This window comes from Dipodomys spectabilis, unplaced genomic scaffold, assembly GCF_019054845.1.
Source record: "Dipodomys spectabilis isolate Male_0828 unplaced genomic scaffold, ASM1905484v1 ptg000053l, whole genome shotgun sequence".
NCBI classification, from domain to species: Eukaryota; Metazoa; Chordata; class Mammalia; order Rodentia; family Heteromyidae; genus Dipodomys; species Dipodomys spectabilis.
In genome coordinates, this window is record NW_024870730.1 from 14,660,797 (window position 1) to 14,685,019 (window position 24,223).

Sequence of the window (24,223 nt, forward strand, 5' to 3'; positions counted from 1 at the left end):
TAAATTATTTATTATTTGTGTGTGTGTGTGAAGAAGGGGGGCACAATGTTAAAGCACCTACTTTATGGCTAAGCCTGCTTAAGAATGAAGAAAGCAGGTTTTTTTTTTTTTAAACTGACATTTGGGGCAAAAATGTTAGTGATACGTTTCTCAAAGATTAACAACTTTTTGGTTGTTCATATGTTCATGCCTGGAATCCCAACTAAATGGGAGGCAGAGATAGGAAGATGATTGCAGTGTAGCCCAAGCCTGGCCCCAGGGAAAAGCAAGAGCCTACCTGAAAAATAGCTAAAGCAAAAAGGGCTGATAGGCTATGGGCATGGCTCAAGAAGCTGGACATCTGCCTAGTAAGCCTTGACTTTTAGAAGGGGCGGGGGAAAGGATGGATAATTATGACCTAGTTATTATTATTATTGTTATTATTATTATGGATCTCCACATAGCTATCTCCTATCCCTATCTTAATATTAAAACCTGAGCTACTTAGTTACTGTCCTAATCCCCACCAGGCTAGGCAAGACTGAGAACCTATTACTTTAAGCTTTCTGCTCTATATTTTAGATTCATCTTTACCAAGGAAAACCTGCAGATTTCCCTAATAGTCCTGTAATCTCAGCTGCAAAAATAAGACATTTGTTTTATTTCACAAGTATCTGTGGCTATTTGATAATGCAGATTTTTGTTTTCCTTTGTTTTTCTATGCCAATCCTGAAGCTTGAACTCAGGGCCTACACAGTTCCTGAGCTTTTTTGCTCAAGACTAGCACTCTACCTCTTGAGCTACAGGTCCTCTTCTGGCTTTTCTTTTTCTGGTAGTTAATTGGAGAAAAGAGTCTCACAAACTTTCCTGCCCACACTGGCTTTGAACCAGGATCCTCAGATCTTGGCCTCTTGAATAGCTAGAATTACTGGTATGAGCCACCAGTACCTGACAAATACAGGGAGTTTTAGACTACATAATCTGCCATGCTACTGGAAATGAAACTTACTTTTTATAGTTCTCTTTATTCTTTGTAAATTTCTTTTTCTTTTTCTTTGGTCGGTCATGGGGCTTGAACTCTGGGCCTGAGCGCTGTCCCTCAGCTCTTCAGCTCAAGGCGAGCGCTCTACCACTTGAGCTACAGTGCCACTTCCGGTTTTCTAGTGGTTCATTGGAGATAGGAGTCTCACGGTCTTTCCTGCCCGGGCTGGCTTTGAACTGCGATTCTCAGATCTCAGCTTCCTGAGTAGCTAGGATTACAGGCGTGAGCCACCGGTGCCCGGAATACTTTGTAAATTTCTTAATAGTCAAATTCCCATAGTAATAACAAAACTGAAGAATGAAAATTCGTATTATTTTGTGTACTACTTTCCTAGAAGGTAAAAGCAAGCCCTTCCTTTTCAATTCTGAATCAAATATATCACAGGATTAAAAAAAAAAACAACAACCATTGTCTTAAGCAATTAAAAAAAATCACTTGAAATAGTTCTGAAATAATAGAATTTAAAATCTTTTGTTAATTTTAAATTAAGAAAAGATATCATATTTATTCTTACCTCTGAATTAATAACTTTAATCAGGAAGAAAATGTGATATACAGTCTTTGTTAACAAAGAAAGTTGACGACACCTCTCTAGGTATACTTGTATTGATGGTTCTACCCTTTGTTGTAATTTACTCCAAAAAAGAGTGAGTTCCCTTTAAAAAAAAAAAAAAGGTTAAGAGAGAAGTCAGAATTTAATCATAGACTGTATGCCAGTCTTTTCATTGTATTTGAAAACTGGTTTTAATTCAAATGATACATGTGGAATGCAAGACAACAGATTCTGATCTTCTAAAGAACAAATACTTTATTGATCAGTATTTTTTCAATCCTAGAGTAGCACTTACCTTTTATTAAAAAAGCATTTAACACTTGCACAAGCTATAGAATAGTTTACTTTGAGCTGTGAGTGTGTGTGTGTGTGCAAGTGTACATAAATATCTTAAAGTGAAAAAATTATTTTTAAAAAGCATTTTTCTGGGGTTAGGGGTGGTACAGCATTGAGTAGTGTGTTTGGGACTCTGGCTTCAATCCCACCATCATATAGACACAAAATTAAAAAAATCATTTGTCTTTTAAATTAAAATCAACCAATAAGGTTATTTTTGATGCATACAGGAATCATAGTTGACACAGAACATAGAGGAGACTAATTTGTTACAATAGTACAAGAACATATATATATATATATATTTATATATATATATATTTTTTTGCCAATCCTGGAGCTTGAACTCAGGGCTTGGGCACTGTCCCTGAGCTTTTTCTTTCTTTCTTTTTTTTTTTTTTTTGCTCAAGGCTAGCACTCTACCACTTCCGGCTTTTTCTTTTTATGTAGTACTGAGGAATCAAACCCAAGGCTTCATGCATGCTAGGCAGGCACTCTACCACTAAGCCACATTCTCAGACACAAGAATACTTTTTAAAAGTGGGGGACAGTATTGGGGCTTTACCTAATCTTGCACTTGCTAGGCAGGTGCCTCCAGCTCTTTTTCTGCTCTTGTTACTTCTGAGGTAAGAGACTCATTGCCATGCATGTGACTGGACTATGATCCTCCTAGTTTCCCTTTCCAACATAATGAGGAGGACAGGTTCATGTCACTATGCTCAGCTTCTGTTGAGATAGGACTTTCCTAAGATTTTCCTGCCTGGGCTCAATCTCAGCCTCTCATACAGCTAGGATAACTGACATATGCTACTGAGCCAGCTGGGTTGATGGTTAAGAAGGGGTTTGGCGTGTATACCTGGGCTAGCTATAAACCAAAATCTTTCCGATCTCAGCCTTTCAAGTAGCTAGAAGTACAGGTGCGTGCCTGTCTTAAATATATTGTGAAAACAAAATTAACTTTTTATGTAATGAAATATTTTTTCAGAGAAAATAATCTGACTAGAATAATAAACTTGCCCCACTTTTAGTATCCTATTTCTATGTACCCCATAGTTAATTTTCACCAAAAAAATCTTCCTGTGTCAGCATTTTTCACCAAGTGTATTCTTTAATTTACAGGCCTTTATAACTAACTTTCCTGTTTCTACTTCTGCCAACTTGAAAATTTTGCTCATTTGCTGGATTTTAACCTACACAAGGACTTTCAACAATCTGTTTCTCAAATCCTAACTACTTGCACCTTTTCAGGTTTTTGCAAGCCTTTTCTGATCTCTTCTGAAACCTGATATCTGTAGTAATGCATCCTGTATCCATGTTTTCAGTCATTGGAGCCATGTCAGAGGATGGCCCTAAAGAACCACAAAATCTTGTGATGGCATGCCATTGCAGCCTCTTGCTTTAACTAAATTCTGTAGTATTTGTCTAGTGACTAAAACTGACTCTAACCATGTTTCTCAAAAATGTGTCTTGTTAAACAATATGTGACCATATATGAAAAAGTGACTGCTAGTCTTCTCAATTCACCATCTTTTTAATTTAGTATATCATTATCATTGAGTCTTGTCTTTTTACTATCCTGGAAACCAGAATCTTTGGTATTTCTTTCACTTCATGCCACACACATAATGAGGACTTTATAACTTCCTATAGGATTTATTGGCTTTCTGGTTGGTATTTTTCTCAGTTCTATATGGTTAACTTCCTTCTCCATAAATGCCTATTACTTCTCCAATAGAGTGGTTCTTATACATTAATGTCTACCTTCTATTTAAGAGTGTATAGTAGATTGGTTTTGCTTATTTCCTAAAATTCAGACTTTAATGCCTTTTTAAACCATTAGAGCACACTGATTTCTTATTTTCATACTATTACACCTATAAAGTCTACTTTTCATTAATAAATGACCTGTTATTTATTATCTCCATAATTTTTCTACCTGCCTTTTAAATCAATCCATTTTATAGTGCATATATATTTCTTCCTTCATAACACAAATCAACTGCTCAGCAAACCTTGAAAATTCTCATTTTAATTCCTTTGATTACACAACCGTTTACTGACCTGTCCTATATTCTTTTGTCACATATCACTTGATAAGTCTTTTTAAATGTCAGATTGTTATAAGCCAACTTTTCTTTTTTGTCATCATAAAAACTGTAACATTAAAGATCGTGTGGCTATTACAATAAAGTTTTAAGGCCAAAATATAACTACTAGGTAATTAGTTTTTACAGCACATAATAAAAATATAATGTCTTGGTGAGGTTTAAGAACCTTGGGTTTTTTTTTTGTTTGTTTTTTGTCTTGTAAATTGTGGGTCTTGAACTCTGGGCTTGGGCACTGTCCCTCAGCTCTTCAGCTCAAGGTGAGTGTTCTACCAGTTGAGTCACAGCCCACTTCCAGTTTTCTGGTAGTTAATTGGAGATAAGAGTCTCATGGATATTCCTGCCTGGGCTGGCTTTGAACCGCGATCCTCAGATCTCAGCATCCTCAGTAGTTAGGATTACAGGTGTGAGCTACCGGTGTCTGGCTTAAAAATATTTTAAAAATATTACTAAACAATCTTAATCCTCAAGACCAATTTTGTATTACTATTTAATAACTGTCCCTTGAAAAAGAAAACCAACTCACCAAGCACAGTACATATCCCCTTGCTGGAGCTGACGTGATAAAAATGCAGTACACAAAACAAGAGCACTTTTCTCATCACCTTCAGATTCTAAGTTACAGATCATTTCTAGTGCATCTTTGCAGTCAACTTCTGAAATCTACAGAAAAAGGACACAGAAATGTGCCATAAATAGGCATGTTTTAAATATTAGACTATTCTGTAGTAATAGTTTTAATTTTTCATTACAATAGCTATGAATGTTTTCACCAATAAAATGCCATTAACTCTCACACTATCAAGTTATAATTGGTCATTTACTTATACTTTTAAGAGGTAATCTTTCTTCATAGCCAGTAAAACAGACAAAGAAACAGGGAGACCAACCATGAGAATTTACATAAGTTCACTAAGTAATATTAATTATAAGCACCTATTGTCCATTAAATGAGATTCCTGACACTGAAAAAGAAATATTGCAGTATTTTTCTCACTTTTATCTGATTTAATTCTAGAAATCAGCAGAAAGGCAGGTGTTATAAAGGATAGATTAATAAACTATTTGTTAGAGGAAAAAATATAAAAAAAATTTTACGTAGCTATATATTAAAAAATAGGCTCATCTTAGTTTTCTATAACTCTCTACTATACTGCTTTTCATATAAATTTATTCCACTTCAAAGTTTTTCAACATTCATGAGTATATTCACATAACCTACATGAGGGCAACTTGCTTCATTTAATGATATACTCACATCTACTTTTTTATTAAAGCTTACTTATTACACCTCATTACAGTGATGTACTGTATAAATTTCCCTATCATCTTTGCAGCCATTTGCTCTAAGGGATGTGATAAGCCTCTCAAGGTAATAAATCACTTTGTGTTCCCTAGAAGAGAAAGAGTACTCACCACACAGTACAGTGACATATGGCAAAAAGGAGGAACAAAGATGGAACACAGACCACTAACACCCAAGTACCACAGAACTGACTGGATCTTTCCTAGTTGGTCATCTTTCTCTCCTCATCAAATACTGGGTTAGCAAAAGTGTGCATAGGTATAAAATTTCAAGTGTTTGGAACTGAACAAGTGTTTATACAAATGGATGAGGTGGATAATCTTACAAATTGATCTTTGATAATGATGGTAAGTGTGGTGTGGTAATAGACTCAGGAGCTCCATTATATCGAATTGGGCTACAAAACATTAAAGACTAAAAAAGATCAAACTGTGTAATCAATATCGGTGATTTCTTAAAGAAAGTATAGTTAGCAGCAGAATAAAGACCGAAACTTAAGCTGGATATAGTTGTTCATATCAATATTCTCAGCAAAAGCCTAGGTAGTGAAACACTGTTTCAAAAACAAAGCACCTGCCACTGATGGCTCACACCTGTAATCTTAGCTTCTCAGGAGGTTGAGATCTGAGGATCATGATTCAAAGACAGCCAGGACAGGAAAGTCCGTGAGACTCTTATTTCCAATTAATCACCAAAAAAGCCAGAAGGAGGGCTGTGGCTCAAGTGGTAGAGTGTTTTTATTTTTTGCTTTGAACAAAGAGCTCAGGGATAGTGCTCAGGCCTTAAGTTCAAGCCCCAGGACTGTCACAGAACAAACAAAATCCCCTGCAAAAGAAAAAAGAAAAAAAAAAGGCCCTGGGCAGTGTTTTTCTACAATTCAATTCCTCTGATACTTCCTACCTATAAACAACCTATAACTAACAATTTTTATCTATAAACTACTCTATTTCATGTAAATATTTCATTATCAAACATTTTATATATATTATCATTCAATCATGATTATCAATCAATAATTCAATAGCACTATCATTTTATATATAAATATTATGTTCGAAGATGTTGCTGTCCAATTTATAATGGTTAAGTGGTAGAGCCTCGACTAAAACAACCTGTGACTGATATCAAAAACCCAATCTCTTTCATCACTTTTTTTATAAAGATTATTCTGGTTTTAAGCAATTATTCTGACATACAAACAATAGTAAATCAAACTGATTTTAGTTGTGTTTTTTTGTTTTGTTTTTTTGGTTGGTTGTGGGGCTTGATTACTGATGCCCATGATTTTAGTTGTTTTTTTGGTGTGGGTACTGGGGTTTGAACTCAGGGCCTTAAGTTCTCACTTGGCACTTTTGCTCAAGGCTGGCACTCTCTCCACTTTCAACATTATGGAGACTATTTGGAGGTAAGACTCTCACAGGACTTTTCTGGCATGGTTAGCTTTGAACTTCGATTCTTATATCTCAGCTTCTTGAGTAACTTGGAATACAGGTATGAGCCACTGGTTCTAGCATAACCTGAGTCTTTTTTTAAACATTTTCATAAAATTAATAACAGTAGCTGGGTGCGGGTGGCTCATACTTGTATTCTTACTCAGGAGACTGAGCTCTGAGGATTACAGTTCAAAGCCAGCCAGGGCAGGAAAGTCCCCGAGTCTCTTATCACTAATTAACCACCAGAAAACCAAAGTGGTGCTGTTGCTCAAGTTGGTAGAGTGCTAGCCCTGAGCTAAAGAGCTGAGGGACAACACCCAGGCCCAGAGTTCAAGCCCCACAACTGACCAATAAACAAAAACAAACAAACAAAAAAAATTTAGTGTCAGCTTCTTCAGAGAGAATACTGAAAATCTACACAAGAGCTTGCTGGGTAAATATTACTTTACAGTAAGTGTTTTTAACCCAAATACTTGTGACAAGAAGTATTTCAGAATTTAGATTTTTTTTTTAAAGAGTTGAATATTTGCATATATACAATATTATATCTTGTGGTAGCGACCCACATTTAAACATGAAATTTCTTCATTTTATATCATCTTTTTTTTTCTTTTTTCATATCATCTTATACACCTACCCTGAAGATTACTTTTAGTGCATATATGTTTTGACTGTGACCTGTCACATAAGGTATAGACCCTTCTACTTGTGTCCTTCAACATATTACAGATTGTGGAGCATTTCAGACTTCAGATTTTGTGATTTAGGGGTGCACAAATTTACATACTACTTTTTTTTTAAGAAAAAGTTAAGCTACAAACACTTGGTGTTAGTGTCAAGATTTTAATTCAGGCTTGGCTTCACAGTCTATACTCATTCTAGAATTCCACATGCATAAGTACATAGATAAATAAAAACTCTTCGAAGATTGATTAGTAATCTGACCATATTTGTTTCTTTTAAAACCTTAAAATCCCATTAATGTTGACGTGGAAAAAATTGCATTATTAATGAAGAAAGAGATTTTATTTCCCCAATGAAATTTTCTCTTTAGCCCCCATGTTTTTGGTAGTTCTAGGGTTTAAACTTAGGGCTTTCATGTTTTCTTGGTAGATGTTCTACCATTTGAGCCATGTCCCGATCCCTTATGCTACAGTTTTTATTTCTTTAACAAAGCAGTTTATGCATACAATGTATCTTGTCAGTATCACCCCTTCTGACCACCCTTCCCCTACCTACTCTTTCCCTCACTTCTTAATTTGTGGTACAGGTCAGCTTGGACTGGATCCTATCTTTACTTCTTGCATAGGCAGAATGACAAGTTTATACCACCATGGTTAAGATTTTTCTTTTGAGGTGGGGTCTTGTGAAAGTTTTGCCTTGGCTGGTCTAGAACCACAAATCCTCCGAATTCAACCATCCACACAGCTAGAACAAAGGTTTGTATCACACTGCACCAGGTTTTGGGGCAGATGGGGGCAGGGGGGAGGTCTCACAAACTTTTTGCTAGGTCTAGTTTCAAAATGTGAGCCTCTCAATCTTCATTTTCCAAGCAGCTAAGATTACAGGAGTGAGTCACAGGAGTGAGCTTACTCTAAAACTACATTTTTTATGTATCATTACTCATGTTTATTTACTCACATATATCCAATATATTTCAAGCCTTTGTGATCTAGAAATACTGAAAATTTCCCCCTCTTTTTGGGGGGCAGGGCTTTGCGCATGCTAGGAAGGTGCTTAGTATCAGTTGAGCCACATCTACAGTCACAGAAATACAGATGTTTATGAGATTATAAATTCATCCCTTTGATTTTAAGCTATTAAACCCTATGTTTAGATGACTTCCCACTAGAAAGTATGCTTCTCTAAGACAGAGCCTCGCCTCACTCACCTTTAACATCTCACTACCTACAAAGCACATACTGTGCACTTAACATTACAAATGTTATAAAGGTTATTTCTTTTTTTTCTTTTTGGGTCCGGTCGTGGGGCCTGAACTCTGGGCCTGGGCACTGTCCCTCAGCTCTTCAGCTCAAGGCTATCGCTCTACCACTTGAGCCACAGCGCCACAGCGCCACTTCCAGCTTTTTTTCTTTTTTCTTATGTGGTGCTGGGGAATCGAACCCAGGGCCTCATGCATGCAAGGCAAGCGCTTTACCACTGAGCCACTTTCCCAGCTCCTATAAAGGTTATTTCAAGAAACGTTATACACCATTGTCAATTGTGTAGTTATTACTTGTGAAAACAAAGAGGGAGAAAACCCCCTATAATGGAAAAATGCCTTAGGCTAACAACACTTGTGATTCTACTTGATCCAGTCTAGAAATTGCCTGTAGTCACTCATCCTAATATTGTCAATACTCTCACCGTATTTGACGTGCTCATTTGTTACCTTGGTCTAAACTTATAACCTGTCCTCACTTTCTCAAGAAAAAGCACAAAACCATCATATACTCACGATGTCTAACTTCATGTGGGTAGTTTTTTTCTGGTTTCTAATTACAATCATTCTTTGTCGACTCAAAGGGATTGCAAATCCTCTGTAATTTTTTTTAGTGGGTTTGAATTGAGGTTACAAGCTCTACCACTTAAGCTACACCCCTATCCTTTTTTTTTGTTGTTTTTCGGGTTTTTTTGGTCAGTCTTGGGGCTTGAACTCTGGGCCTGAGCGCTGTCCCTGCACTCTTCAGCTCAAGGCGAGCACTCTACTGCTTGAGCCACAGGGCCACTTCCCGTTTTCCAGTGGTTTATTGGAGATGAGTCTCATGGACTTTCCCGCCTCGGCTGGCTTTGAACCGCAATCCTCAGATCTCAGCCTCCTGAGTAGCTAGGATTATAGGCGTGAGCCACCGGCGCCCGGCACCACTATCCTTTTTTGCCTAGCTATTTTTCAAATAGGATCTGTGAATCTCCTCTTTACACTTCTATCAATATACTGGATGACAGGCTGCACCACAGTGCCCAGCTATCTACTGGTTGAGACAAGGTCTTGTGAACTTCTATGTCTGAGGTGACCTTGACCGTGATCCTGATCTCTATCCTCTTGAATAGCTGGGATTACAGTTATGAGCTGTTGTTCCTGCCTTGTCATTTTTATCTTACATATCAGACTTTCTTTTAATATATCTTCAAGTCTATTCTACAACTCCTTTGCTTTCCTCTCTCTACTGTTTTAGAATCAACATATAGAGATACAAATTTTTTTACTTTATTTTTTTGCTGGTTCCCCAACCACGAATTCAGGGCCTGGGTGGTGTTCCTGAGTCTTTTGCTCAAGGCTAACACTAGCACCACAGCTCCATTTCTGGCTTTTTGGTGGTTAATCCAGAGTGTGGCAGACTTTCCTGTCCAAGCTGGTTTCAATCCATGATCCTGAGATCTCAGCCTCCTGAGCAGTTAGGATTACAGATGTAAATCACCGGAGCCTGGTGAGATACAGATATCAATATGCATTCTGTGTTCAGTGAACACATAGTCAGTGTACTACTAAGGTCTACCTAAATTCCTTAACAAATTGTTACACATTTGTCTTTCAATGCTCCTTCCTTATCTCCAACTTCATTTTGAAACTGATTCTCCGAAATGTAAAATTTCCATTTAGATCATGATTCTACTTTCAGAATTTTGAAGTCATAAAAATAACAATATATAAATACTATGCCAAGTACTATAAAGTTTATGCCAAATTATATGTAATGATAGGCTAATGCTTCATAAAAATAAACTTACATTATGCATATATGCACACAGAACATTTACTCTTAATGTATTTTATGTTTTATATAAAATGCAGGTATTCCTATATATTCTACATATTTAGAGAGAATCTATATGATTCAGTTCTAGGAACACTTTATGTTGTTATTTAAACTAGCCAATTCAAAAGCTCTGCAAGTATCTGAAGTCAGAAAAACTAAAGTACTACCCCAAATAAATATCTTATTGAACTTTTAAACCACCACCATCTGCCCTTATCTTAGTCAATCAATTAAAACATCCATATTATTCAAAACAGAAGGTAAATGAAAAGTTTACTTATAATTCTGATAGCTGCTTAGAATAAAGTTGGACCCTACCCACGAGCATATTAAAACAGGCTGACTGACAAGTCCCTTAACTACTTACAAAATAAAGTCAGGGATTCTAATATAATTAAAAATTCTCTATTTTAAAAATTAATTTCTAACAAAAATATACTCACCTCTTCAATTAGCTTTTCATTTGGTGATGATGTGCAAAGACAGACGAGGTAAGTTTGCTTAAAACTACCTTTTGTACCAATCTCTGGATGATCAGAACACAGCTTTGCTAGAGCAGTTGCTTGACTTAATTGATTTGTTTTGATTAGATGTTTAATCCTCATATCCAACAAGATGGGACCCTCAAAAGCTAAAAATTCATTCACTTTAAAAAACAAGACATAATAGATTATTAACATTTGGTAATACTTCACTTGCAACTCACATATCCATACAAGAAAACAACTTAAACGTAAGAACTAAAACTCATTTTTTCTATTCTCTATTATTGCAATTAAGGCTACCACATAATACTTGAGATTTTCATTGCCATCTTTTTATATTGTTTTTCTTTCTTTTAAAATTCTGAGACAGGGTTTCAAAGCTGGCCTTGTACACCCTATGCAGCTAGTCTAGCCTTTGGCTGGCAAACCTCCTGCCTCAGCTTACTGAGTACTTGGATTCCAGGCATGGAACCATCAGGTCTGGATTGCTGTGTGTGTGTGTGTGTGTGTGTGTGTGTGTGTGTGTGTGTGTGTGTGTGTGTGTGTGTATGTGTGTGTGTGTGTGTGTGTGTGTGTGTGTGTGTGTGTGTGTGTGTGTGTGTGTGTACACATGTTGATCTAGGGTTTAAACTCAGGGCCTAGGTGCTGTCTTTGAGCTTTATCACTCAAGGCTAGCTAACATTCTACCAGTTGAGCCATAGCTCCACTTCTGGCTTTTTTGGTGGTTAATTGAAGGTAAGAGTCTCACAAGCTTTTCTGCCTGGGCTGGCTTTGAACCATGATCCTCAGATCTCAGACTCCTGAATAATTAGGATTACAGGCATGAAACACTGGCACCCGGCTAGTTTGCCAACTTCTTTTTTTTTTGGTCGTGGGGCTTGGGCGCTGTCCCTGTACTCTTTAGCTCAAGACAAGTGTTCTTCCGCTTTAGCCACAGCACCACTTTTGGTTTTCTAGTGGTCTATTGGAGATAAGAATGTCATGGAGTTTCCTGCCATGGCTGGCTTTGAACCATGATCCTCCGATCTCAGCCTCCTGAGTAGCTAGGATTATAGGCGTGAGCCACTGGCGCCTGGCTAGTTTGCCAACTTTTAAAAACTGCATTAAAATAATTTTCCTTATTAGAGCATTATTCAGAATGGGTTCAATAAACTTCTTGTTGATAAAAATGGTTGTACATTTATTCTTGAATCACAGTGGTTAGTATTCCTAAAATTTGTAATGTTGGAGCATTACATAGTTGTTTGGGCAGCCACAAAAGAACATCTGGGTATTCTAAAAAAGAAATTTAACTATTATTTTGCTCATTATTGGCAATGTCATTTTACAAAGATGAAGTATATCTTTTTAAAAATATATCTTTTAGATGAATCAAAACTACGTAGTCTGGGTGCTGATGGCTCACTCCTGTAATCCTAGCTACTCAGATCTAAAGATCATGGCTCAAAGCCAGCCCAGGCAGGAAGTCCCTGAAACTCCTAACTCCAATTAACTACTAAAACAACTGGAAACAGAGCTGTAGTTCAAGCTGCACAGCACTAGCCTTAAGCACCAAAGTTTAAGGACAGTGCTCAGACTTTGAGTTCAAATTCCAAAACCAACATAACACACACATACCCACATACACAAAAGATTTTTTAAAAAGAAAAAGAAAAAGAAATGTAAGCTAGAAGGGGAAAATGTTTTAAGAACAAATCTCTTAATACTTCTGTGGGTTTAAGTTATTTTGTTAAAGTATCAATTGATAAGCTTCAATACATGCCTAAACACACTTATGCATAAGATACTTCTATTTTCATTATTCTCTTTTGGTCATCTACAAATAAGGATTCATATTTTGCACCTATGAAAAGAATTTAAATCTTAGCAGGCTTACATTTAAGATTTTCCCCCCAAAGTTTTCTTTATCACAATGGAAATCTTTTTTGAACATTTATTTGGTGATAGCTAGCCTAAACTTTTGAAAAACTTTTAGCAATTAAATTTAAAATGCTTTATACATAAACTTCATTATTCTCTCTACTTGTGAATATGCTAAAAGATGTAAATACTTTGTGAATTAAAAGATGGAAAATGAGTGATGTTCTTTCTTATTCTGTGTTCCTTTCTATTACCTTTATTTTTACATTTTAACTATACTCTGTTCTACAAGATTTGTCTATATGCTTATGGCTCCTCAGTATTAAAATCATAAATATAGGGGCTGGGGATGTGGCCTAGTGGTAGAGTGCTTGCCTAGCATGCATGAAGCCCTGGGTTTGATTCCTCAGTACCACATAAACAGAAAAAACTGGAAGAGGCACTGTGGCTCAAGAGGTAGAGTGCTAGCTTTGAGTAAATGAAGGTCAGGGATAGTGCCCAGGCCGAGTTCAAGCCCTAGGACTGGCCAAAAATATATATATATATATATATATACATATCTCATAAATATATAACCAGGATAACAGAGGATCCCAAATTTCATACTTTTCTAGACTTCTATACCTACTTTATTCTTTACATTAAACCAAACAAAAAGTATACAGAATACAGATAAATATATGAGTTTGATGCCTCTGACTATCTTACTATGATAAATGACATTAAAAACAAAAGCAAAAATAACATATGAAGAAGGTCAAGTTATTATATTGGAAATATCTTTATATGTAAAATTCAATATCAAAGCACATTCTAAGGGTTTTAAATGAAAGATTTATGAGAAATAAAGTTAATATAAGGCTATCCTGGGCTTACTTAAGTGATTGACATAAAAAAAAAAAAAACCACCACTAACAACCTCAGTTTCCTAATACAACTATCTCAAAAGAAACCCCCAGGGATATAATACCGTCACAAAAACTCATAATCAACAGTGTCTGAAAGATCATGGCAAAACAAATAATTTAAAGACGTCAAGTATCTAACTAAAATAACTGTTCCTAAGAGATCAATTGCAAATCATCCCTGAAAAAAAAAAATCTCGTGGATGACGTATGTCAAAATGCACTAGACTTATAAACTCATTTGTTGAATGATAACTCCTTTGTACAACTACTTATTAACTTTAAAAAGTTTTATAAAGCATCATGCAAAATAATTTCTGTGCCAAATCAGTTTATGAAAAGAATGTTTATTAAAAACTTTCAAAGTCAGAGGTGTTTGTTTTTAATGAGAGACCACTGATGAACTAGGGTAAGATTTCAAAAAAATACAGGAGGAAAAAAAATACAGAATACTAGGACAGAAAGAGTTTTATAGTATCATTCTGTACAGCTCCATCATTTGGCAGATGAGTAAACTAAGGCTCACAGTAGGAAAGTAGCTTCCTAAAATTACAAACCACCCAATGACAAAATCAGGACCAGAGGTAATGGTTCTTCTTCTTCACATAGTCCAAGACCAGGAAGAAAAAAAATTCTTCCATGTGACTACTTCGTTTACTTCTAATCAAAATAGTGCTTTGTAACAGTAAAAAGAAAAAAAAAAGTGAAGTATTATTAGTCTTTAAAGGAAAATAGTTACATATTCTGAAGCTCATGACTCAAAAGAAGAATATACTCAAATGCACTTATTCTCTCTTTTCAACTGTTACATCTTTCATTACTCTCACCAATAAGGACATGATTTTCTTTATAGAAACTGCAACAAAGACTACCTATTTCAGTGCTTGCCAGACTTGTTAAAAAAAAAAAAAAATCAAGGTACTGGGTGCTGGTGGCTTATGCTTGAAAGCCAGTCTGGTCAGGAAAGGCTGTGAGACTCACCAGAAAACTGAAGTGGTAGAGCAGTAGGCTTCAGCAAAAGAACTTAATCCTAAGCAAAGGGGCAGTGCTCAGGCCCAAGTTCAAGCCCCAAGAACAACTAATAAATAAGTAAAATCAAGCTAAATGCATGATATTGAGCCAATTTATCAAAGTAAAACAAAACAAACAAAAAACCTTCTTTCCATAAAATATCACTTTTATAATATTAAACAAGAAAATTAGTACCCACTACATTTCTTTGTTTGTTGGTCGTGGGGACTGAACCTGGGTGCTGTCCCTCAGCTCTTTAGCTCAAGGCAAGTCCTCTACCACTTGAGCCACAGCGCCACTTCTGGTTTTCTGGTGGTTTATTAGAGATAAGAGTCTCACGGACATTTCCTGCCTGGGCTGGCTCTGAACTGCAATCCTCAGATCTCAGCCTCCTGAGTAGCTAGGACTATAGGCATGAGCCATCGGCGGCCCTGCTTACCCACTACATTTTTATGACAAATAAATCACAGCATAAACCTGAGTAGTTTTTTGAATATTATATAACACATATCTCTTACTTTCTCAGATTCCTCTAGAGTAGGGCCAACTTATTTACTGAGTGCACAGTCCCTTACCTAAGTGTGTATACAATGGCCTTTACATCATTTCTTTCTCACAGCTTCTCAAATGTCTCAAATAGCATATAAAAATCTCTACATGAGTGCTAGCCTTGAGCAAAAGAAGCTCAGGAACAGTGCCCAGGCCCTGAGTTCAAGCCCCAGAACTGGAGGAGGGAAAAAAAAAAGATCCTTTTATGGGCTAGGAATGTGGCACAGTGGTAGAGTGCTTGCCTAGCATGCATAAAGCCCAGGGTTTGATTCCTCAGTATCACATAAACATAAAAAGCCGAAAGTGGTGCTTTGGCTCAAGTGCTAGAGTGCTAGCTTTGAGCAAAAGAAGCTCAGGAACAGGGCCTAGGCCCTGAGTTCAGGCCCCAGGACTGGCAAAAAAATAAAAATAAAATAAAATAAATAAAAATCTCTGCACAGTATGTGTCACCAAAACTACTCCACATCTACTCAGGAGGGGTAGGCCAGGGATTTAAGAGTTTATAGATAGATTATAATGACTACATTTCCCAAACATCCAGTCTATTAGCTAGCTATGCCATTCTACTCAGTTCCACCCACTATTTCCTCTCCACCACTGCAACCCCACTCCCAACCCAAATCACAAATCAGACAATCTTGCAGATCTGCTCCTTTTTTGCATCACTCTTACCCCTCATCACTTCTCCTGTAAGTGACCAAGGATACTTAAGAAGTCAGCTTTTAAAGCATATACTTCATTGTCTTCCCTCTTTAAAAAAAAACAAAAAACAAAAAACAACTTTTAGTGGCTTTCCCTTACCTTCCAAGGGTAAAAAAGGATGTTTCCTCTTAGAAGTAATCTAATAATTAGGCAAGAGAAAGAAATAATATGCATTCCAAAGAAGTAAATCATCTCTTTGAGCAAATAACATGGGGATAGAGGTTAAAAATAAACCTTAAAAAAACACTACTAACCGTTTAAGGTTCAAGAATCTAAAAACTGAACAAATGCAGCAGTGCTAGTCACTAGATACAATGTTGAAAATGAACTATACAACTTGTGGGTAGATATGGAAAGGGAAAACTGGGAGAGTGTGAGGAAAGGGATGACATTGTTCAAAAAGAAATGTACTTTACCTGACTTATGTAACTGTAACCTCTCTGTACATCATCTTTATAACAGTAAAAAAAATTAAAAAGGACCTAAGAAGCCAAAAGATAAAATCATTTGCATTTCTGTGCTTACAATTAAAAACTCATAAAGAAAATAAGGAAACAACCATTTAAACAGTATCAAAAATAATAAAAAAAGAAATAAAACTTTAAAAAGGGGGTGGGAAGATTGTACACTGAGGACTATTAAAACATTACTGAAAGAAATTACAGGTAATACAAATAATTGGATTTGAAGAATTATATTAAGAAATCTACAGCTTTAACCCAATCTCTATCAAATATCAATTCAAGTTTTTATAAAGCTAGAAAACTTCGTCCTAACATTCTTAATTGTAAGGATCTACAAACAGGTAAAATAACTTGAAAAGATCTACATACTTTCTGGCTAGAAATCATATTCCTGACCTAGGGCAACCAAAACAATGATACCAACAAAAAAAGACATAAATCATGAATAGAATAGTCAAGAAAGTAGTATTTCATGAAATAAGTTTCAAAAATGATGCTAACACAGCTCAATGAAGAAAAGAGAATCTCTTGAACAAATAGTGCTGGAGAATATATCCACATGTAAAAGAATGAAGTTGAGTCTATATAATGCATAATATACAAAAAATAACTCAAAATGGATTAAAGACCTAACCTTAATACTCAAAACTACAAAACACCTAGAAATTTTATGGTATTAGGCTTAAACAAAAAACCAAAGGCAAGTGAAACATACAATGAGACTGTATCAAACTTAATATTTTGTACAGGAAAATAACTCAATAAGAATAAAAAGACAATTAATTGGATAAAATATTTGCAGATCACCTAATAAAGAAGTATGCTCCAGAGAACTCTTAAGCACTAAAAGAAATAAATAATCTAAAATGTGAGCTATACTTTATAGACTATGATAATGACAATTTGCCTTGTGAAGGATAAAATGTGCTTGTGACTTTAGCTAAGTATCAGTATCCTACAATACTCTGAAATTTATGTAATCATTTAATCTCAATAAAGAAATTAAAAAAGAGGTGGGGGGGCGGGGACTATGTTGCCAGGCACTGGTAGCTCATGCCTGTACTAGCTCACACCTAGCTACTTAGGAGCCTGAGATCTGAGGATCACAGTTTGGAGCCAGCCTAGACAGAAAGTCTATGAGATGTATCTCCAATTAACCAGCAAAAGGCTGGAAAGAGAAGTGTGGTTCAAGTGGCACAGCACCAGACTTGACTGAAAGAGACAAGTGAAAGCTCAAGGCCCTGAGTTCAGGTCCCCAAATCAGCACATAAACACAACCAAAGGGCTATGTATTCATACAGGTATCTCCCAAAAGACGATGTACAAATAACCAAAAAGTACAGAAAACATCAAAAATCCTTACAGAACTGCAAATCAAAATGACAATGAGGTAGCACCAAGCTATTAAGATAGCTCCTATGAAATAAAGTGTTGGTGAAGATATGGAGAAATTGAGAGCTTTGCTCACTGTTAATAAGATTGAAAATAGCACAAACTCTGGAGAAAACAATATAGTAACCTACCAAAGTTAAAAACAGAACTGAGTAAAAAAAGAAAAGCAAACAGAATTGGGTAGAGGTAATGGCTGAAACACTAGATATGGGGAGAATGATATTGGGAGGACTGAAGATCCAGGCCTGCCAATGTAAAGTTTGCAAGACCTTAATTATCAACCAATAAGAAGCTGGAGGGGTTCATACCTGTCATTCCACCAACACAGGAAGCAAGGTTAAGAGGACTGCACTTCAAGCTAGCCAGGGCAAAAAGCAAGACCCTATTCAAAAACTAAGGGAATCTGGCACGGTGCTCGCAGCTCAACGCTTCTAATCCTAGCAACTCAGGAGGCTGAGATCTGAGAATCACAGTTTGAAGCCAGCTCAGGCAGGAAAGTCTATGAGATTCTCAATTCCAATTAACTACAAAAAAAGCTGGAAGTACAACTGTGGCTCAAGTTGTAGAGCACCAGCTTTGAACAAAAAAAGCTCAGGGACAATTCTGAGCTCAAGCACCAGGACCAGCATCAAAAACAAAATGGAAAAGAAAAAAGAAAAAGAAAATTTAAAAAAGTGGTAGAAAACTTATCTAGAAAGTGCAAGGGAAGGGGCTGGGAAGGTGGCTCAGTTGGTAGAGCGCATGCCTTGCATGCCTGAGGCCCTGGGTTCGATTCCTCAGCATCAAATAAGCAAAAAGAAAAAAGCCGGAAGTGGTGCTGTGGCTCAAGTGGTAGAGCGCTAGCCTTGAGCTGAAGAGCTGAGGGACAGCGCCTAGGCCCAGAGTTCAGGCCCCACGACTGGACCCCCCCCACAAAAAAAAAAAGAATAAAAAAGGAAGTGCAAGGGAAGAGTATCAGTCCAAATGTGCCCCTTCAAAAACATTACTTAAAAACAGAACCACTCAGTTGGCACCAGTGGCTCACACCTGTAATCCTAGCTACTCAGAAGGCTGAGATCTGAGGATCCCAGTTCAAAGCCAGCCTGGGCAGGAAAGTCCATGAAACTCTAATCTCCAATAAACCACCAGAAAACTGGAAGTGCGCTGTGACTCAAGTGGTAGAGCACTTGCCTTGAGCTGAAGACCTCAGGACAGCACCCAGGCCCAAGAGTTCAAACACTACAACCGACAAAAACAAAACAGAAAAAAATAAAACCAGCCACTATATGACCCACCCATATCATTTCTGAGTATATGCTCACAAAGCAAAAAGATACTTATATTTTCCTATTTACAGTAGTATTACTCATGACAAGAAAGAAATGGGAGCAATATCTTAAACATCTAGAGTTGAATTCAAATCCCAGTACCAAACACAAACAAAACAAACAACAATACCCAATATCCAACAAAATCCCTAATATATAAAGATGCCTTGCATGCATGAGGCCCTAGGTTTGATTCCTCAGCACCACATAAGGAGAAAAAGCCAGAAGTAGCGCTGTGGCTCAAGTGGTAGAGGGCTAGCCTTGAGCTGAAGAGCCAAATGACAGCGACCAGGCCCAGAGCCCAGGCTCCATGACCACCAAAAAAAAAAAAAAAAAAAAGTTATATATATATAAACCAGCCAGGTGCTGGTTGCTCATGTCTGTAATCTTAGCTACTCAGAAGGCTAAGATCTGAGGATTGAAGTTTGAAGCCAATCAAGTTAGGCAGGAAAGTATATGAGATTCTTTTTTTTTTTTTTGGTCAGTCGTGGGGCCTGAATTCTGGGCCTTGGCGCTGTCCCTTAACTCTTCAGCTCAAGGCTAGCATTCTACCACTTGAGCCACAGAGCCATTTCCAACTTTTTTTTGCTTTTGTGGTGCTGCGGAATCAAACCTAGGGCCTCATGCATGCAAGGCAAGAACTCTACTACTGAGCCACCTTCACTGCCCCCATGAGATTCTTATATCCAGAAAATGGGAAGTGGTGCTGTGGCTCAAAGTGGTGCTAGTCTTGAATATAAAAGTTCAAGGAGGGGCTAGGAAGGTGGCTCAGTGGTAGAACCTTGCCTTGCATGCATGAGGCCCTGGGTTCGATTCCTCAGCACCACATAGGCAAAAGGAAAAAAGTCAGAAGTGGCACTGTGGCTCAAGTGGTAGAGCACTAGCCTTGAGCTGAAGAGCTGAGGGACAGCACCCAGGCCCAGAGTTCAGGCCCCACAACCAGACCAAAAGAAAAAAGTTCAAGGACAGTGCTTAAACCCTGAGTTCAAGCCCCTGGACCGACACCAAAAAAACAAAACAAACCCCCCCCCCCCCCCCCGCCGCCCCGAAGAAACAGAAGAATGCTAGTTTGACATGCTAGTTAGTATACTAAAAAATCTAAAGAATGAATAAATGCAATCCTGGATAAGAATGTAGAATTTCTAAGCTGCTATGGACTTACACTTTGCTTGCCAAAGTTCTTGTTTTTCTTTTCTTCCACATCAAATATGATAGAGTTTAGAAACCTATTTTTAAATCATTAAAATAAAACTATTATCACATATTACCTTTTAAAGCCTAATATCTTTTTTAATTTAAAAATATTATAACCTCGGGGAAGGTAGGGAGGGAAGGGATGGTAAGGGGAAAACAATGGAGGGGGTAAACTGCTCAATAGGAAGTGTACTCATTACCTTACTCATGTAACTGTAACCCTCTGTATAGTATCTTTACAATAAAAAATAAAAACAATATTATAAAGATATGAGTACACTTGGGATTTCTTCCCTGTATCATTAAAAGTTATTGATGGTTTCATTCATAAACACTAAATTCTGTCATCTGTCATTTCTTACTCATTCAAGCATGTCTTTTCTTATGTATATTATACAAATGTATTTTATGACCTCTTACCTAAATAAATAATTGTAAATAGATTTTAAAAAATGTAGATTTTTTTTTTTTTTTTTGTCATTTGTAGGGCTTGAACTCTGGCCTGAGCACTGTCCCTTGAGCTCTTCAGCTCAAGGCTAGACCTCTACCACTTGAGCCACAGTACCACTTCTGCTTTTTTTCTGTGTATGTAGTATACTGAGGAATCGAACCTGGGGCTTCATGCATGCTAGGCAACATATTCTAGAAATAGTATTTTTAAAAGGCATGATTGTTTATGGAAAAAAATGACTAAGAGCTAAAACAGATTCATAAAACATAAATCAGACTTTTTATACACCTAAATATAAATTGCAAAACTATAAAACATCAAGAACACAAAAGAAAAATCTATACGACACTGAATTTGGTGATGAGATTTTAGGTAAAACAAATCATAGTCCATTTAAGAAAGTGAGAAAAATAGTGAGAATTGTGGAATTTATGCTCTGTTAAGTCAAGTCACTGTTAAAAAAAAAGGACAAGCCAAATGTAAAGAAAAAAAAACTGACAGAGGACTAATATTCCAAATGTATTTTTAAAAACTGATAATTCAATAAGAAAACCACCTAAAAAAACCTCAACAAAAACCCCAAACAGGTACAAAATCTGAACAGATAATCATAGATAATATAGATGACAAATACTCTGAAGAGAAAATCTTCAATATCATTTTCACTACTGAAATGCAAATTAAAACAGTAATTTGATAGCACTGTATGCCAATTAGAATAGCAAAAAGACTAAAAATACAATACCAACTGCAAGTGAAAGTGTAGTAAAAGAGAATTGCAATTCATTGCTGACAAGAATCTCAAACTGCTTAAGTCCTTTAGATATCCTTGACACTTTGCAAGTCTCAGTTACAAAGTCAAATATAGTTTTCTCACATAGAGCAACATTCTCCTAAGTATTTACCCAACGAATATGAAAATGTCTATCTACACAAAAACCTAATACTTATCCAATACTTTATCCAAATTATCAAACATGGTAGCAATCAAGATGTCCTTTAATTGAGCTAGATAAACGCACGGGGGAATATTAGACAAATACTGTTAAATAGAAGAAACTAGAAAAGGCAAAACTATATATAGAAACAGTGAATAGATTGTCAGGTGTTTGGGAGAGGTTGAATAGATAAAACAACTAATATTGTTCTACGAAGTAAATCCTAATATTGTACAGGTGTCTGTATATATAGAACTTTACAACACAAAGAGGGAATCTTGCCAGGTGTGGGTGGCTCACGCCTGTAATCCTAGCTACTCAGGAAGCTGAGATCTGAGGATCACGGTTCAAAGCCAGCCCGGGCAGAAAAGCCCATGAGACTCTTATCTCCAATAAAACACTCAGAAAACCAGAAATGGTGCTGTGGCTCAAGTGGTAGAGTGCTAGTTTTGAACTGAAGAGCTGAGGGACAGTGCCCAGGCCCAGAGTTCAAGCCCTATGACCAACAACAACAACAAAAAAGAGGGAATCTTAAAGGATCAAAAATACATTTGTGGTTTATGATTATTCATCAAAGTAGCACTCTAAGTAATAGAAGACTAACAAAAGAAGTTGGGTGCCGGTGGCTCATGCCTGTAATCCTAGCTACTCAGGAGGCTTTAATCTCCAATAAACTACCAGAAAACCAGAAGTGGTGCTGTGGCTCAAGTGGTAGAGCGCTCGCCTTGAGCTGAAGAGCTGAGGGACAGCACCCAGGCCCAGAGTTCAAACTCCATGACTGACACACACACACAAAAGACGACTAAGAATATGGTTGCAAACTCACATCATATGAATTCCCCAGTTGCTTCATGTGTTGTATTAGAATTAGACTACATATAACCCATCTGCTTTGTAGAAACACCTGGCTACCCAGTCCCAATTACTTCAGTGGCTAGATCAGGTGAAGATCAAGAAATAAAGCAACCAAAAGAGACTGGCAGATAGGTATCAGTCAATACAGACAATGTTAGGCACAAATAAATACTCAGGGCATGGGTGTTGTCCCTGAACTTTTTCATTCAAGGCTACCACTCTACCTTTTGAGCCACAGCTCCACTCCTGGTTTATTGGTGGTTAACTGAAGATTAGAGTCTCGTGGACTTCCGTACCTAGGCTGGCTCTAACTGCAATCCTGGGAGCTCAGACTCCTGAGTAGCCTTGATTATAGATGTGAGCCAGCAGTGCCTAGCAAGTACACTATTTAAATTGAAGTTTAAACTTCTGTTAAGGTAAGGACTCCTTTATACATATATATAATGTGCAGATTTGTCAAAACTCTATTTAGGTATCAGCAATGGGAAAAAGAAAAGTTAATCCTTTATTTTGATTAGCAATTTATTTATGTCGGTTGTGGGTGTGGGTCTTGAACTTGGGGCTGGGAGCGGTCCCTGAGCTCTTCAACTCAAGGTAAGAGCTCTACTACTTGAGTCACAGCATCATTTCCTGGTGCTGTTTTCTAGTGGTTAATGGGAGAGAAGAATCTCCTGGATTTTCCTCCCCAGACTGGCTTTGAACCATGATTCTCAGATCTCAGCCTCCTGAGTAGCTAGGATTATGGGGGTGAGCCAATGGCGCCCAGCTTGTAATTTTATTTTATTAGCCCAAATTCAAGAAAATATTAGAAGAGGATGTAATACTGAAGCTCTGATTTTAATTCCTTGCTCTGCCTCTTAACACGAGCAATGTGAAATGGAAACTACACCTCATCTTTTTGTGCCTCCATTTACTCATCTGTAAAAGATCTTGTCGTTATATCAGGATCATTTTGAGTGTTAAATTAAATCTGTGTATAAATAAATACTTTCCATACTGTTAGAAACTATATAAAATAACTTGATACTACTATTAACACAGCATCATCCAGTATTCCAAAAGTTAGTATCACGAAGCATAATTTGATACCAGAAACAAATCAGGGATAAATCAGTCAATGGCAAAAAAAAAAAAAAGATTCTCTATTTTAAAATTACTATTATTTTAAATAATTAGGGTTTACTGTTTTCCATATTTCCAAGGTTTTATAAATACTTCAGTAATTCTGAGGAAAAGGGATATCAAAACTTCTTGTGCAAACTAAAAACATTACATTACATTCTAGAAAAGCATGGGGAAAATGGCAGAAAGGGAAGACAGGCAGGAACCAGTGGGTTAAAGAAAAGTTTAGAGATGGGCTGTGAAACATTTTAGTAAACATTAAAGTACCAGAGGAGTTTACAAATATTAATAGTCCCTGCTTATGAAATTCAGAACTCGCTGTCAATAGTGAAATTACCTAAAACTTTACTTTGGAGGGGAAATAAAAAAAACAGATATGGTAAATGGTACATACATACTCTTGCCATTGTACATTTTCTTTTTTCTTTTTATTTATTGCACCAGTTAAACACCTTAAGTAAGGGTAAGAAGAAATC

The 24,223-nt window shown here is 36.8% G+C and overlaps 1 protein-coding gene across 1 annotated transcript in view; it reads right to left on the bottom strand.

The window, feature by feature from the left end:
- Znf292 (zinc finger protein 292) overlaps window positions 1–24,223 on the bottom strand; it is a 71,968-nt gene that overhangs the window by 9,260 nt on the left and 38,485 nt on the right. The window contains exons 5-7 of the mRNA XM_042679509.1: window positions 10,956–11,158; window positions 4,542–4,678; window positions 1,536–1,677 (exon numbers count right to left, since the gene is read on the bottom strand). Of these exons, the coding sequence (XP_042535443.1) occupies window positions 1,536–1,677; window positions 4,542–4,678; window positions 10,956–11,158 (482 nt within the window). The remainder of the gene's footprint in view (window positions 1–1,535; window positions 1,678–4,541; window positions 4,679–10,955; window positions 11,159–24,223) is intronic.